This window comes from Calidris pugnax, unplaced genomic scaffold (assembly GCF_001431845.1).
Source record: "Calidris pugnax isolate Ruff unplaced genomic scaffold, ASM143184v1 scaffold25, whole genome shotgun sequence".
In the NCBI taxonomy this organism is placed as follows: Eukaryota; Metazoa; Chordata; class Aves; order Charadriiformes; family Scolopacidae; genus Calidris; species Calidris pugnax.
The window spans coordinates 8,686,940-8,700,879 of NW_015090805.1; the positions used below are offsets into that span (position 1 = coordinate 8,686,940).

At 36.0% G+C, this 13,940-nt stretch overlaps 1 protein-coding gene across 5 annotated transcripts in view; it reads left to right on the forward strand.

Annotated features, from left to right (window-relative positions):
* The first annotated feature begins 566 nt into the window (after positions 1-566).
* The window catches only part of SCAF4 (SR-related CTD-associated factor 4), a 35,910-nt gene continuing 22,536 nt past the window's right edge, over positions 567-13,940 (forward strand). Inside the window, exons 1-12 of one of the 5 annotated variants that reach the window (XM_014938066.1) lie at positions 567-601; positions 2,101-2,184; positions 2,798-2,842; positions 3,722-3,883; positions 6,182-6,317; positions 8,764-8,903; positions 9,437-9,613; positions 9,963-10,063; positions 10,572-10,619; positions 11,775-11,883; positions 12,232-12,399; positions 13,556-13,641. In XM_014938066.1, coding sequence (XP_014793552.1) covers positions 581-601; positions 2,101-2,184; positions 2,798-2,842; positions 3,722-3,883; positions 6,182-6,317; positions 8,764-8,903; positions 9,437-9,613; positions 9,963-10,063; positions 10,572-10,619; positions 11,775-11,883; positions 12,232-12,399; positions 13,556-13,641 — 1,277 coding nt within the window. In that variant the 5' untranslated portion in view covers positions 567-580. Of the gene's footprint in view, positions 602-2,098; positions 2,185-2,797; positions 2,843-3,721; positions 3,884-6,181; positions 6,318-8,763; positions 8,904-9,436; positions 9,614-9,962; positions 10,064-10,571; positions 10,620-11,774; positions 11,884-12,231; positions 12,400-13,555; positions 13,642-13,940 lie in introns of those variants that run through there. The other 4 variants (XM_014938067.1, XM_014938069.1, XM_014938070.1 and 1 more) reach the window with 4 other exon arrangements.

The window sequence follows — 13,940 nt, forward strand, 5'->3', positions numbered from 1 at the left end:
CCATTACACTGTGAAATGAAGATAATTTTATTCTCTTATTTTGATTTGTGGCAAATAATTGTTTACGTTTTTGGCTAGTATTCAAGGGCTCTATTTTTTCTTTATGGTGAAGAGCAAAATTACATTATGTAATGCCAAACCATTTTTTCCATGATTTGTGGGGAATGTTTCAAGGTAAAAATTATTATGTGTGTGTAGGAAATGTTGAAGATCTCCACCTTTTTTTGCACTATACAAATCACGACAATATAATGATTCTGCCTTTAATAAGCCACATCTTAAATAGGAAGTTAAGTTCACGGGTAGAAAATAATCTTTGATAAAGCAGAGCACATACCCATGAGCTGTGACATGAAGGAGGAATTAAAAACTAGTGCTGGAATGTCCTGGTTTCTCTTTCTGCTTGAAAAATGGCAAGGAAGTTGGAGAAGAGAGAACAGTCCTGACAAGCCACAACATGGATCATGCTTCCTCATCTAATGACTAGTAGAGCAGAAGCCTGCACAGTATGTCATAGTGTAGCATACGGTGCAGTTTTTGCAACTGGTTATTTTACGATGTGAAGTTACAACAACAGCTGATGGAGTATATGGAATTCACTGTAGGTAGAGTGGTCTGAAAAGTGGTGAAGCGTGCATTGTATTTTGGTATAATCTTGTGTGTGTGCATGCCTGCTTATGAGTGCCTGACTGTAGGACTGTTATTTAAAAACAGACCTCCCCAAATCTCTTACCTCTCAATTCTCTTAAAGTGCTCTACAGGAAGCGAAGTACATTAATAATGTCACTCTGTTCAGGTGGTGCTGGGGACATGGGGAGAATGCATCCCTCTTCTCTCAGCTTTCTGTGTTCAGCCCTTCACGGATGTTTCATCAGCTCTGACAGTTCTATGGGCAACTTTTAGTTTCTCTCAGTTTCGGAAATGTGAAGCTAATTTTTTTTCAGAGTTATAGTCAATACTGGAAGACAGAGGGGTATCTTTTCTGAATGCTTAGATTCGAGACTTTTTGAAAGTGTTTTGTAATAAATTTCCTCAGATGTGAGTTGTAAGTCATGGTGCTGCTATTTGTGAAAATGAAGTTTGAGGGTTTTTTGCTTAGAGACACACTGTCAGATTTGAAGAGCTGAATATCCTACCTGTACCCTATGTGTTTTGAGTATCGAATATGCTTTCTCTGAATTCAGACTTTAAAAAAAAAAAAAAAAAAAAAAAAAAAGAGTATTTAAATCTAGTGCTACAGAATCCATTTTTGTTCTTAATGGCCTTAACAGAATAGTATTCTTAACTTCTGATTAAAAGCCTTTGAAATAGTGTGCCTAGTCTATGTTTATAGAAATGGGATCAGGATTATTCTTAAGTCAGCTTGACAGAATGCCTCAGTCTCATCTATAAAGATGGAGTAACTTCTGAAAACTGTCTGTTAGAAATAAACTTTTTGCACTGGGTGATGTTAGTATGGAGAATAGTGAAGGGGATTCTCCGAAACAGTTGGTGCAGTTAATTTTAATAATAATACGGTATGGTCATAGCAAACAAAATGGTAAACATCTCCATTAAAGAATTTTGCAATGCCCGTATATAGCAGGATAATTTGAAAACTTAGTATTGATTTGATCACCTTGATGGATGAAAGATGTTGTACTTCTATGCACATTATTTTAAGATGATAGGATTATGTCAGTCTAGCTATCTGTAGGACCATTCTAATATTTCTATTTGGTAAGCAGATGTTCAGGCTAATTTAAATCAAGTTATTTCCATTTTATATTATTTTTGTAAAATAGCAGGTTCCCATACCGTAAGTTAGCAGTGCCTGTACCATCAGTTAGCAGATACTCATTTTTAGACACAAATGGAACTTTGACAGCAGGCTTATCAAAATTTAGTAAATCAGTGAATACAGGTTAGTTCACAAGGAATATAACTTTGAACATTGCCTAGAAAGATCTGCTTGTTAGTCTCTTTGTTTCAAGGGCAGCCAGCATTGTGGCAACACATAGTGTGCAATGTCATTAATCAATCAGTTGTTTGAAATGTTGTCTTTTTGGTTAACTGCTTAAATTTCAGAATACATTTTTAATATTTGTTTTCTCTGTTTAGCTCTTTTCACTGATGGAGATGAAACCTCCTATTTCCCGAGCAAAAATGATTCTCATCACAAAAGCTGCCATTAAAGCTATTAAGGTAAAGTACAATAGAAGAAACAGGAAACTCTTAACAGTAATGATGTTTTATTATTTTACTTCCAAGTAAATTCATCTCTGGATTTCCCAGTCTTGGCTTCATGGGTGTTTTATTCTAGCTGGAGTTAAGAATGTTATCTAGAAACAAGTGGGTGGTGAATATCATCTCTTGGTTTTAGACTAGTAGCATAATACCAGCTTTATTTTTTTGAATCATTGCTTTTTAATGCTGTACCCACTTGGGTGTAGTGATTTCTATGTAATAAAATTTTAAATGTTGCAGGATGCAACTGTACCGTAGCATTTTAAAACATTAGTGGACTTCCTTAGAAAGTAAATCCAGAAAGCTCTCAGTCATTTTCTAGAAGCAGTATGTCTTTTGTGTACATACTGTCACACGTCTGACATAGAGGATGGCTTGTTTCTGTCTGCTCCCCCCATGAAATCTTTTTCTCTGTGCTTGATCAACTTTTTGATTCTTTTTAGAATGTGAGTACAATATTTTGATTGTAGTCTTTCCTAAGTGGTAGTAAGCACAAAGAATTTAAAAGACTTCTAAAATTATGTGCTGCTGTTGAGTAGATGATAAATTAATTTATGCATTTGTTTTCCAGCTCTACAAGCATGTTGTCCAGATTGTAGAGAAGTTTATCAAAAAGGTAAAAAATAATTACTAAGAAAGATATTGTTTGCATCTGTTACTAGGTATTATTAATAATGCTAGTAAATAACCAAAAAGGCTTCTGTTATTCAAGGACTGAGGGAGGAAATTCCGTTTTGTTAGTATTTTATATATTTTGGTGTCTCTGTCTTCATAATCCCCTTGATTCCATTTTCTGTAGTTCATTAAGAAGGGGAGGAAAAAAAAATTGTGACATTACCCTTTTAACTCTACCCAGCAACTGGGGAGGAAACTGGAGTTATTGAAGTCCAAATTAATTTTCACTGGCTGAGATAATACATATTTTCAGAAAATACAGTTTTCATGCTTGCCTGGGCATGTAGAACAACAGATTAGAACGTAATACTCACTAAGTCCAACTATCGTGCTGGCTGAAGTTAAGTTCCTCTGAGTGAACAGGAAAACTACTCTTTTTCATTCTAAGACCTTCAAAGACCTCCTAAGAGAAGGACTTCAAATGAAATTCTGGAGAATAGAGGTGGTGGAAGTAGTTCAGTGCATTGAGCGTGAGGTAGCTTGATAGCAGAGTGACACTATACTGTAGCAGACCTGTTGTTGTGGTCACATGTTGTCAACATAAAGGTGCTTTACGAGCAGTGATTGAGAAGAGATTGGCAGCTTCAGGCTGTCCAGGTATATTTACTCTGTCCCAAATGTGAAAGCATGTTTTTCTTTCCTATTTCTATAAACAGAATAAATGTCAAGTACTAAAAGAATTCTGCATAAAACAAAACAAATTAACATTTTTTTTTCTACCTGAATATACTAAGTATAGATTTTGTGTAAGGATCTAAGGTGAATGCATGTTACCTTGTTAGTATCACTGCATAATGGAAAATTATTTTTATGTTTTCAGTGCAAACCGGAATATAAAGTCCCTGGATTGTATGTTATTGACTCTATTGTTCGTCAGTCTCGTCACCAGTTTGGAACTGATAAAGATGTTTTTGGGCCAAGATTCTCTAAAAATATTACTGCCACATTCCAGTATTTGTATCTCTGTCCATCTGAAGACAAGGTACAGCTATAATTTCTCAAGTGTTGTTGTGAATTGATAACAGTGCTACCTTGGTGTTTCCCCTTACGTGAAAATTTTGTGATTTTCTGTGCCTGTGGTAGTGAATGTTACAGTATGAAATGGTAAAACATGCTGAAAAAGATTATCAAAAGTAGTAGTTTAATGAAAGTTCTAGTTAAAATACGTATTTTGCCTATATAAACACTTCAACAATGTGTGTGACTATGCCAAAACGTCTCTTCTTAAGGCTTCTCCAGGAAAACCTACTATGGAAGGTGGAGTCTCCCACAAAAAGAAAGTGTTAAAGGAGCAGCTCCGGTTTTGTAGGCAGTGAAGGTTCTGCTCCCAAATATTTTCCAAGAAAGTCATCGTGTTGATTTTTGTCAGTCTTTACAAATCCCGTACTTGGGAATTTCATTGCTGCTCCCTATTGTCAAGAATTGTTTAACTCCCTGATTTTCTTGGTTTTGCTGTATTTGCTGATAAAACAGAGGCTCAGAAAGCATCCTGAATTCACGATGGTCAAGGTCACTACCAACAGAAGATGTCTTTTATGCCCTCTGTCAGAACAATTTCAAGACTCCCAAGATAAATGTGTTATAAAAGTTGCCCATTGGTTTCTAGAAAATTGCCTGCTTGCTCCTTTTATTAATTATAGTACTTTAAGAGCAAACCACTCTTTTTTCTAACTGACTTTTCCCCTAACTTTTGAACTAAGCTTCTGAAAGACTTGGTGCTTGGTAGTTTTCTCATGTGGAACATTTAGACCTTTAGGCCTTGAGTGATATTCTGGAGCTTCTGGGTTAACACCCTGGTGCAATAGAGCAGTTTCTTCTTGCTTCTACCATTGTGGTTACCGTTTAATTCATCTAAATGAATTAGACTATCCAATCTCCTTTGTGGAACTACCTGATAACTCACTGCTAAAATAATTAAGATGCTTTCCACTGGGGGAATAATACTATTTATGACATGGTTGCTTTAATGAATTTCCAGTACCTAAACAGAAAAACTAATCTGCAGATACACAGTAACTATGGTTGATATCCAAAGAAAGTGATACTCTTTTTTTTTTTTTTTTTCTTTTAAAGCCTTTCTGTAAGATCAATATGCGACTGAAAACAAGAGTATTAAATTTATTCATTTGTTGGCCTTCATATTATTTTTCAAGTCTTCTGGAGAGAGAGAATACCCAAAGCCAAAAATTGCTGCTGTTTTAAAGTTACCTGTTTTTCAGACCAAAATCTTATTTAAAAATAGCCGTTTCAGATTTCTCTCAAATTGATCTTATTTTAAAAAACATTTTATGAAATTCTTCAGTCACTTAGCTTATGAAAGTATAGATGGATTTGCATGGGTGTACATAATTGAGTCACAGTAAGGCATTTTATTGTTGAAACAAGAAGGATCAGAGCCTATTCATTCTTAGCAGCTACAGTAGAAGTCAAAAGTACTTAAAATGTGTATGTGCAAGTCAGATGACTAAGTATATGAAAAGGACGGGTATGTCAATATAACATGTATTCTGACTTTCACCTGCTTGCATATTCCAACTGAAAGAGCACATCCAGTTAGATATTATTGTTTAATACTGGGCTAAAGAAGGAGACACTAATTTCCAGGTTGTTTCTGAAAGCTTCATTGTTCTTAATGTTAAAAAAAGAAACGAGCTTAAAATAACAGCTGACAATCAGAGGTTCTAATTTTAATCTTTCTGCAGTGATCAGTTAGAATGTTTTCCGCTTGCTTTCCTGATCTTTTCTATAATGACGGAGATGGGTTTTCTGGTATCAACATAAATTTCTTGGGTTAGTTGGAAAAAAATTCAGCAATCTTCTATCTAACTTAAAAGCTTTGTTCTAGCATTTTATGGTCCAATTGCCCCTCTCTTCATTATGGTCCAATTGCCCCTCTCCCCTCATCTTCATTTTCTCTTTCTCATTGCATTTGTTGTTTGTTTCACCTCTTTATGACCATCTGTGAAGAAATGGGGCTCCTGTGACTTCCTCTCTTGTATATCAAACCTGGATTTTCTGACTGGCCAGAACAGTTTTAGAAAAATGGCACAAGTTGCTTTTTATTAAAGCGGATAGTAAGATAAGTTGGCAGTTTTTGTCTTTGCCTTGTAAAAGGTCTCGCTGATGTATGTGACAGTATAGCGTTGTTAAATAGGTATGCCTGATTATGTTAAACTCCTATACTGCTCAAACCTCGCTTCTCAATGTACAGAAGATAAATTTGGAGTTTGTGAATTAGGAAAGCTGTGTTAAGCAGTCATGCTTGCTTTTGTTTTGACAGAGTAAAATAGTCCGTGTCCTGAACCTTTGGCAGAAAAATGGAGTATTTAAAATTGAAATAATTCAACCTCTTCTGGATATGGCAGCAGGAACTAGTGCCACTGCACCAATGACAGAAAATGCTACTAATAATGAAGGTATGAATGACACTATAATTTCTCTTAAGAGGGTGAATGATAATAGCTTGTTTTCTTTCACGTTAAAGCACCTACTCTTAGTTTCAACAATAGCATATCAATAAACTCAACTCTGTTGTCACCATTATGTGCAGCAGCTGAACTCCTTCTAAATAATTGCTGGTACTATACTTCAGAAATTATCAGAATGTGAACACTTATTTGGAAAATGTCTAAAATTTATATCGTGTATGCACATTTACATACATATGTGCACACTTATTGATAATTTCACTATCCTCTCTTAAAGTTTTTTCTCTTTGGTCAGAAATATTTTTCTGTAGTTTTTCATTTTTATAATTCTAATGTCGTTTTTTTAATGTTAGAATTTGGATAAGTAAAGCGTGATCTTGCATGTTAAGAATTTCAGCTTTCTTTGAATCAACTCAGTATCTGAAAGCAACAGCTGTCAATGTCTTTCAGTATACAGGCCCGAAACATTATAACTGGTGTTTCAAATCCAAATTCTTGGAACAGTACATTTATCCCTGGCAGTAGGCTTTTATATGGGCTTCTGGTTGAAAACCACTGACCTAAAGAATAAAGCAATGAGAGCCTGCCCACAGTATTTTCACTGACCTATTTTGTGCCACATGAAAAGCTGGTAGTGAGGTTACAGAATTGTGGATGAGAATATGCATACCACAGTCCTGTCTTTCTCTGGAGGGCCTTCTTTCTGAGTTTGCACTCTGTGTTTCAGACTTAGCTTTGGTTTTGGGAACCTCCTTGTTTATGTATGTGTGTTGGAGCAGGACTGGTAAAAAATGTAATGGAGTAAGGGAGGTGTGATAGACAACAAAACAATTACGTGCAGTAGCATAAGTGAAATCATCTCCAGTGGTGTTTAGGGAAGCATAGCTTATTAAGATGTTTTATAAACATAGCAGGGCAGGGGAAGGGAATGTCTTAGCCTCTCAGCTTGGGCACAGACTGGAGACTATACAATTTCAGTCTGATGTGACAGGTGAGTGGCGCTATTTTTCCATCTTGGTTTCCTCACTGGTAGCTAACAGGTTGGGTGCCTTCTGCATAGATTTTCATGTACAGAATTACTGATTTCAGTGAGATTATTGAGATGCACCACAGGGGATAATTTGGCCCTGAAATAAATATGCTAATGAATAATAATAAATATATTAATGCATTATGTGAAATAGAATCTGTTTAGTTCATAATGTTACAAAGTCTGTTTTGCAAAAAAAAAAAGAGAAATGCAAATTTTCTCCCTTGAGCAAGAAAATATCCTTCTGAATATATGCAGGAAGTAATTTGGGAGTTAATTTATATTTAAAAACAATCACATATCTTTTTGCAGTATTTTTATGTAGCATCTGACTTCTGGGAAAATATTATTCAACATGTTTGTCTCTGCTTGCTGTGTGTCAACACTGCAGTTATTTAAACTGCAAACAGATGAATGGCTTTAAAGAAGTTGGTATTGTGAGGCAAACATTTGCTTAGAGTCTCACATGAAAAATATTTCTACCTGTAGGGTTTTTTAACTGTCTCTCCTTGTACGGTTTTGTAGTAGTCCTTTAAAATATATTTGCTAAAGAATAGTTACTTGCTCACAGCATGCAGGAATTGATGGTATTACTGCTAATTTACTTTGTACTGGCAAAATGTTTATTTAAAAGAAGTGTTGTAATCCAAAGCAAAGAGTTTGGGAAAGCTGCATGTGTAGAAAAAGCTAATAGCGTGTCTAAAAAGTGTGATCTCAGTTTTACTAAAGCTCAGTCGAAATGGGAGTCTTTTCCTGGAAGAATTAGTAAAAATTATTTTATTGTAGGAGGATTTTCGGGTCAGATGCAGGTTTGGCTTGTGCCTATGCAAAAGTAGCATGTGAACAAACCTTACCCAAGAAGAAGAGTTACTTCTGAAATAATTTTTTTAAACCTTTAATTATTACCAGACATTTCAGCAAAAGTTCAGTTACTGCTAGAAAATAGGAAATACTAAGAGAAACTCAGTTGCTCTTAAAATGCACCATAAGATGAATGGTTTGAAACATTCATTCAAAAGAAAGAGTCCAGAACTTGGTAACCAGAACTAATATTTTAAGTGTATTGATGCACATTGCTTAACACTGAGTAATAGTTTTTCTCTTAATTTTCTAAAATTGCACAGTTATAAATATTGAGTTGTGATCTAAAATACCATGCTGGACTAGCTTTCAGATAGGCCATTTTTCTTTGTTTACTTTCTTAGTGTATATGATGTGCAAATGTGAGCAGTGAATGGAGCAGTTAAAGGCAAAATGAATAGAACTGGGGTAGTTCAGATAGGACTTTTGGGGGTAAATAGAGCATTGTAGATAGGCACTTGTTTTGAGGAGGTAGCTGTATGCACTGAAGAGTAAAATGAATGTTTTGGAGTAATGCTGTCTCAATTCCTATGAAACTCTCAGGTTCACCGCCCCCTCCAGCAAAGGTTTCTTCGGAGCCCCCTCAAGTTACTGCTAATTCAGTACCTACTGTGCCACAGTTGCCCAGTTCTGATGCCTTTGCAGCTGTAGCTCAGCTGTTTCAAACAACGCAAGGACAACAGGTAACTTCTTTATATTTGGTTCCCTTCTGACTTCAGTTTTTATGTTCAATGAGGAGGGGAAAATGATGGAAGTAGTATTTTTGATTTGAAGCAAAACAAAAGCCTCCCCAAGGTTTTCAGTGGAAAACTTGTAAGAGTTAAAGTCAGTATTGGAATGATCTGTCACCCTTCTATCCAGTAAAAGTCAATTATATATTCCTAAATAATTAGTTCTGAATTGATGCAGTTACAAAGTTTCAAGAAAAGGCAGAATATGTCAAACAAAATGTTGAGTTTTGTTGTTTGGTCCACTTACATGTGCGGTGTTGAAAGGCCTAAATACTGAAATCTTGAGATCTGCTCCATTTTGCCACTGAAGTATTTAAAAAGTGACATTTGTTCTTGCTGAAAGATCTCCATAGTTCCTTCAGATTGTTGATGCTTTTTCATCCTGTGCCACAGTCTGGTTTGATGTAAAATTTATATGCTACAACTCTTTCAATACTGTGTGTTTATATAAGAGTATATACTTAATACTACGTATGTTTTTGTAGCTTCAGCAAATTCTTCAGACTTTCCAGCAGCCTCAAAAACCCCAGTCACCGGTCATAGATAACACTGTGATGGCTCAGGTTCAAGCTATTACTGCTCAGTTGAAAACTACAGCAGCACAACCACCAGAACAAAAAGCTGCTTTCCCACCACCTGAGCAAAAAACATCATTTGATAAAGTAAGTCTTCCTGTGTTCTTTGTGTTTAACTTTTCTAGTTCAGCAGAAGACTGTTTAATGGATGCCTCAGTGTCCTCTGTTTGTTAGGAGAAAAAGGATAAAAATTTTGTTTCTTCTCTTTCTGTTTAAAAGTCATCTTTGTGTGTTACAGCTTTTGCATTTTCTGAAGCTGAATAAAATGGATTTGGACAGTTTCTGATTCTGTATTAGAATATAGATTTGTTTTTTTCTGGTTGTCTTTAATGCTGGAGCTGTTAGATATACAGTAAGATTTCAATCATAAGGATCTTTTGGCTGCCAGTTATATAAGATAGAGAAAAAACAGTTATGTCAATGTAATTTCTTTCAGAAGCTACTAGATCGGTTTGACTATGATGATGAACCAGAAGCAGTAGAAGATTCAAAGAAAGAAGATTCAGCTCCTCCTCCTGCAGTTTCTCAGCCAGCTTTGTAAGTTTTTTGTCATAGTAAAATTAACAAATCTTTGTTCTAAAAACTGTTTTGGTCAGGAAACTGATTAAAATTCCAAGTTACTTCAGTGCTTAACTGTTGCAGTCCAAAGTTAAAACATGGCTAACAACTTTTGGTGGGTTTGGGTTTTTTTTTTGATCTTTGGTGATTTGGTGTAGGTTTGGCATGTTACATCATTGATTGAGGGATATGTTCTGTAGAGAAAAGCTTGATTTTGGTCTCAAGATGAGTTCCGTGTTTTTATTGCACAACTAATTGTGTCAAGGCATTGTTAGTAGTTGGCTGGATTGCTTTGCTGGCTGGGGAAAAGATGCTATTCCGAACATTGTGGTAGTTTTAACTATTTAAAAAATTAAAATTGGCTTTGCAGCTTTACGTTCTCAAATATTAAATACCCACGCAAACTAACTCCGACTCCTGTTTCCCTTTTGATATGCATTATGATAAAGTCTTAAATTACATGATCACATACTAGTTTTTTCCACAGGACCTCTCTCTCATTCAGTGCACAGGCTGGATGGTGCTCAATACCTGGGTTAGTCAATATTTCTTTTTTCCCCTGCTTCAGTATGTGGCCCCATGTCTTATTTTCTGTATATGCCATCCAAACCCTGCTCTCAAAAACAGAATCACTAACCTTGTCATTAGCTTTCTTACTGCGTTTATCACCTTGAGCACTTCAATGTTCCACAAGTATTAGTTAATTAAAATGCCTTTTAAGTAAATTGGTAGCATTTTGCCTATAATATAGATGGAACTCTGGAGTACAGAAAGATGAGGTAGGTCAAACATAAGCACTGCTTGTGTATGCCCAACTAGAGATCATTTGGACTAGCCTTTTCAGCATGTTTATGTTCTGTTTCTAGCACTTCAGAGCCTGTGTCCTTATTACCTTATAGTTTTGTAAGATGCCTCTGAAGATTGGATTCCAGTAGTCTCATTTTCAGCACACAAAATTAGTAATACTCTGTATGAAAAACTAATCTGTTCAGAATCGTCTAAAAATTGTATGGTGCCTGTATCTTAAAATACAAAGTTCCATTTCACATCAGCATGAAATTCCTTTATCTTCCTGAAATCCTGTTCAGTTTCTTACACAAACTGCATCCTGTAAACAGGTATTAACTGCACAGACCTCATTAATTCCCTGAGCACTGTCCATTCTGTGTGTTGAATCAGGAAGTGAATGGCATCACTGTAATCCTTGTGTGAGATATATATATATCCCTTTCTCCTCTGCCCTAAATTCCTCCCAAACTAAACTGCGGGGGTTTTTTCCAGCAAAAATATGGCCAATTTCTTTTCCTTAAGGAAAAGTCTTGCTACTTTTGTTCCCAAAAGAGGAACTGGAAAGGAAAAAAGTTAGCCTAAGACAGACAACCCTCATGAAAAATTTCCATAGCCTGAGATCTTGAGCAAGATCATATAAGTACGGGGGAAAAGAGGCTTAAACCTTTATGTAGCATTTCTTTAAATTTTAAAGGACTACTCTTACAGTGGAGAAAAGATAAGGAAGCTGCTCTTTCTCCTTTTTTTGTTTTCACTTCTTAGAGAAGAAATGAGATAATAATAGAGATTTTTCTTTCTAAATTTGAAGCAAGAATGTGTAAATATATAGAGATATGTAAAGTAAAGACAAAAAAATCTGTGTATCTACTAACTTGTCTCACCAAAATATTACTGGTTTTAGTGGATTTCCAGCAGAAGGTATGCAACAGCCAGTATTTCCTCAACTTCCAAATATGGATCCTTTTCAGCAGCGAATGATGGGAATACAGCAGGATCCCATGCGCCACCAGGTAACTTCAGGGGTTTCCCTTGTCCCTCTCTTGTGCTGTGTTTTCTATCCTTTGTTGTTTTCTTTGAGCAGAAGGAAGGAAGTAATATTACTACTAGTGAAGAATGAATATGGCTTAGCTCTCAGCTTTCCCAAAAAAACATATTTTTGTTCTCTGTTCTAGGCAAGCGTTGAAAAACAAGATTTTTATTTTATACACCTAAACGCTTGACCTACTTCAGCTTTCTTGGGCTTCTAGTCTTCTGTTGTGACTTTGGAGCAGAGATGCAATTTTGCTTTAGCGAACTGGGAAAGCTAATGTAATTTTTTTTTCCTAACTGGCTGTTTTCGTGTTTTTATTTCTCCGAAGGTTCCTCTTCCTCCTAATGGGCAAATGCCAGGTTTTGGTCTCCTGCCTACCCCACAGTTTCCACCCATGGCTCAGCCTGTGATTCCACCCACAGCACCTGTGCAGCAAACTTTTCAGTCTCCTTTTCCAGTACAGAGTGAATCACACATGCAAAAACCCCATCAGCAGGTGAGGACCCCTTGCAGTAAATAAACTAACTTCGGTGCTCTAACAGGTCATTCTCAAACGTGTATAGTTTGTTCAGGAGAGGAAATTTCATGATAACCATGAATGGAGATGGCTGTGAGGGTAGCTCATCTGAGGGAAAGATTTGGAAGAGTTAATTTTTAAGGGCCTGGTAGATTGCTAATGTAGGGGAAATGTATATTGTTTTGTTGGTTTGGTAACTGACTGGTATTAAGAAGAAATCAAAGAGCAAGCCTGTCTATGAGCCTGTATTAAAAAAAAATAAATATATATTTGCCTATTTTGTTCTAAGAGAAGGAAATTCTAAAAATAGAGGTTGTACCAAACTGTCTTTACGTGGTGACTTGTGATGTCACAGATTCTAGAAATAAGTTACTCACTTACTCAGTTATTCACTTGGAATCAAGGGACAATTCTGAAGAGTATCTTTGTAATTGGTTTTTTAGTTTTGACTTCTGTTGAATCAGTATATTCTGAGAGATTGGTTCTTTGGATGTTCCCTGCCAGGGTCATGTTATGAAGACTATATAAGGTTCAGGCAGGACACAGTATGTTCTGGAGTGGGAGCCTGTAGAGGATTTGGGGTAGGAAGGAAGAGCTGTATTGAAATTACTGAGGGTTTTTTAAACCTGTTCTTGCATTTTATGTATTGTTTTAATGACTTACTGTTTCATTCAAATTTGTGGTATAATTTGCTTATATATATGGCTTAACATAGTTTCCTGTAACATCTTGGAGAAAAGTTTTCTACTAGATCGTATTTTGCCTGTGATTTTGATAACAGAGCAAGATCCACTGACTGACATAAAGGAATGTAATCATGTTCTGTGGAGATACATGCCATGCTGAAATTGACTAAAATGTGGGAAAACAATAGTTTGCAATTTGTCAGTTTTGTGTAAATTACTTTTATTACCTTTTTGCAGTGGGTGTATTAAGTTTATTTAATACTGGACTGTCTCCCTCTTAGTGACTACAAAGTAGTGGTGAAGCTTCTGAGGAGAGTTGCATTACGCTTTAATTTCACATGTGAATAGTCAGTATAATTTTAGTGCTGTGACATAATTTAGTCTAGGCATAAAATGAAATAAAATGGTTGCAATACTCACCCATAACACCAGTCAACTTAATATTTTAGGACATGGAAGTGGAACAGCCACCTATTCAGGAGGGGAAGCGGCATGTTTCTGACAGCAGAAAGTCAAGATCTAGATCTGCATCAAGGTAATTCCTAAAGTTCCTTTAATGAAGGCATATGTTATATCAGGTATGGATTTTACTGTAAGGAACTTCAGTTTGTCATGTTGAAAGATTTGAAAATGCTTCAGTAGTTCTTTATGAGTACTGAGAAGAGTTATGCTGATTATCTGGAGCTCAGAGAATCTGGTGGTGTGCTGCGAAATCTACTGTGGGGGTGGTAACTTCTGAGATGACAGTAAATAGCTGAGAGGTGAGCTAACTCCTTGAACTATTGGTGGGGCTCTTTTTCAATGCCTTAGGACATAGTCTTGTTACCTGTATTT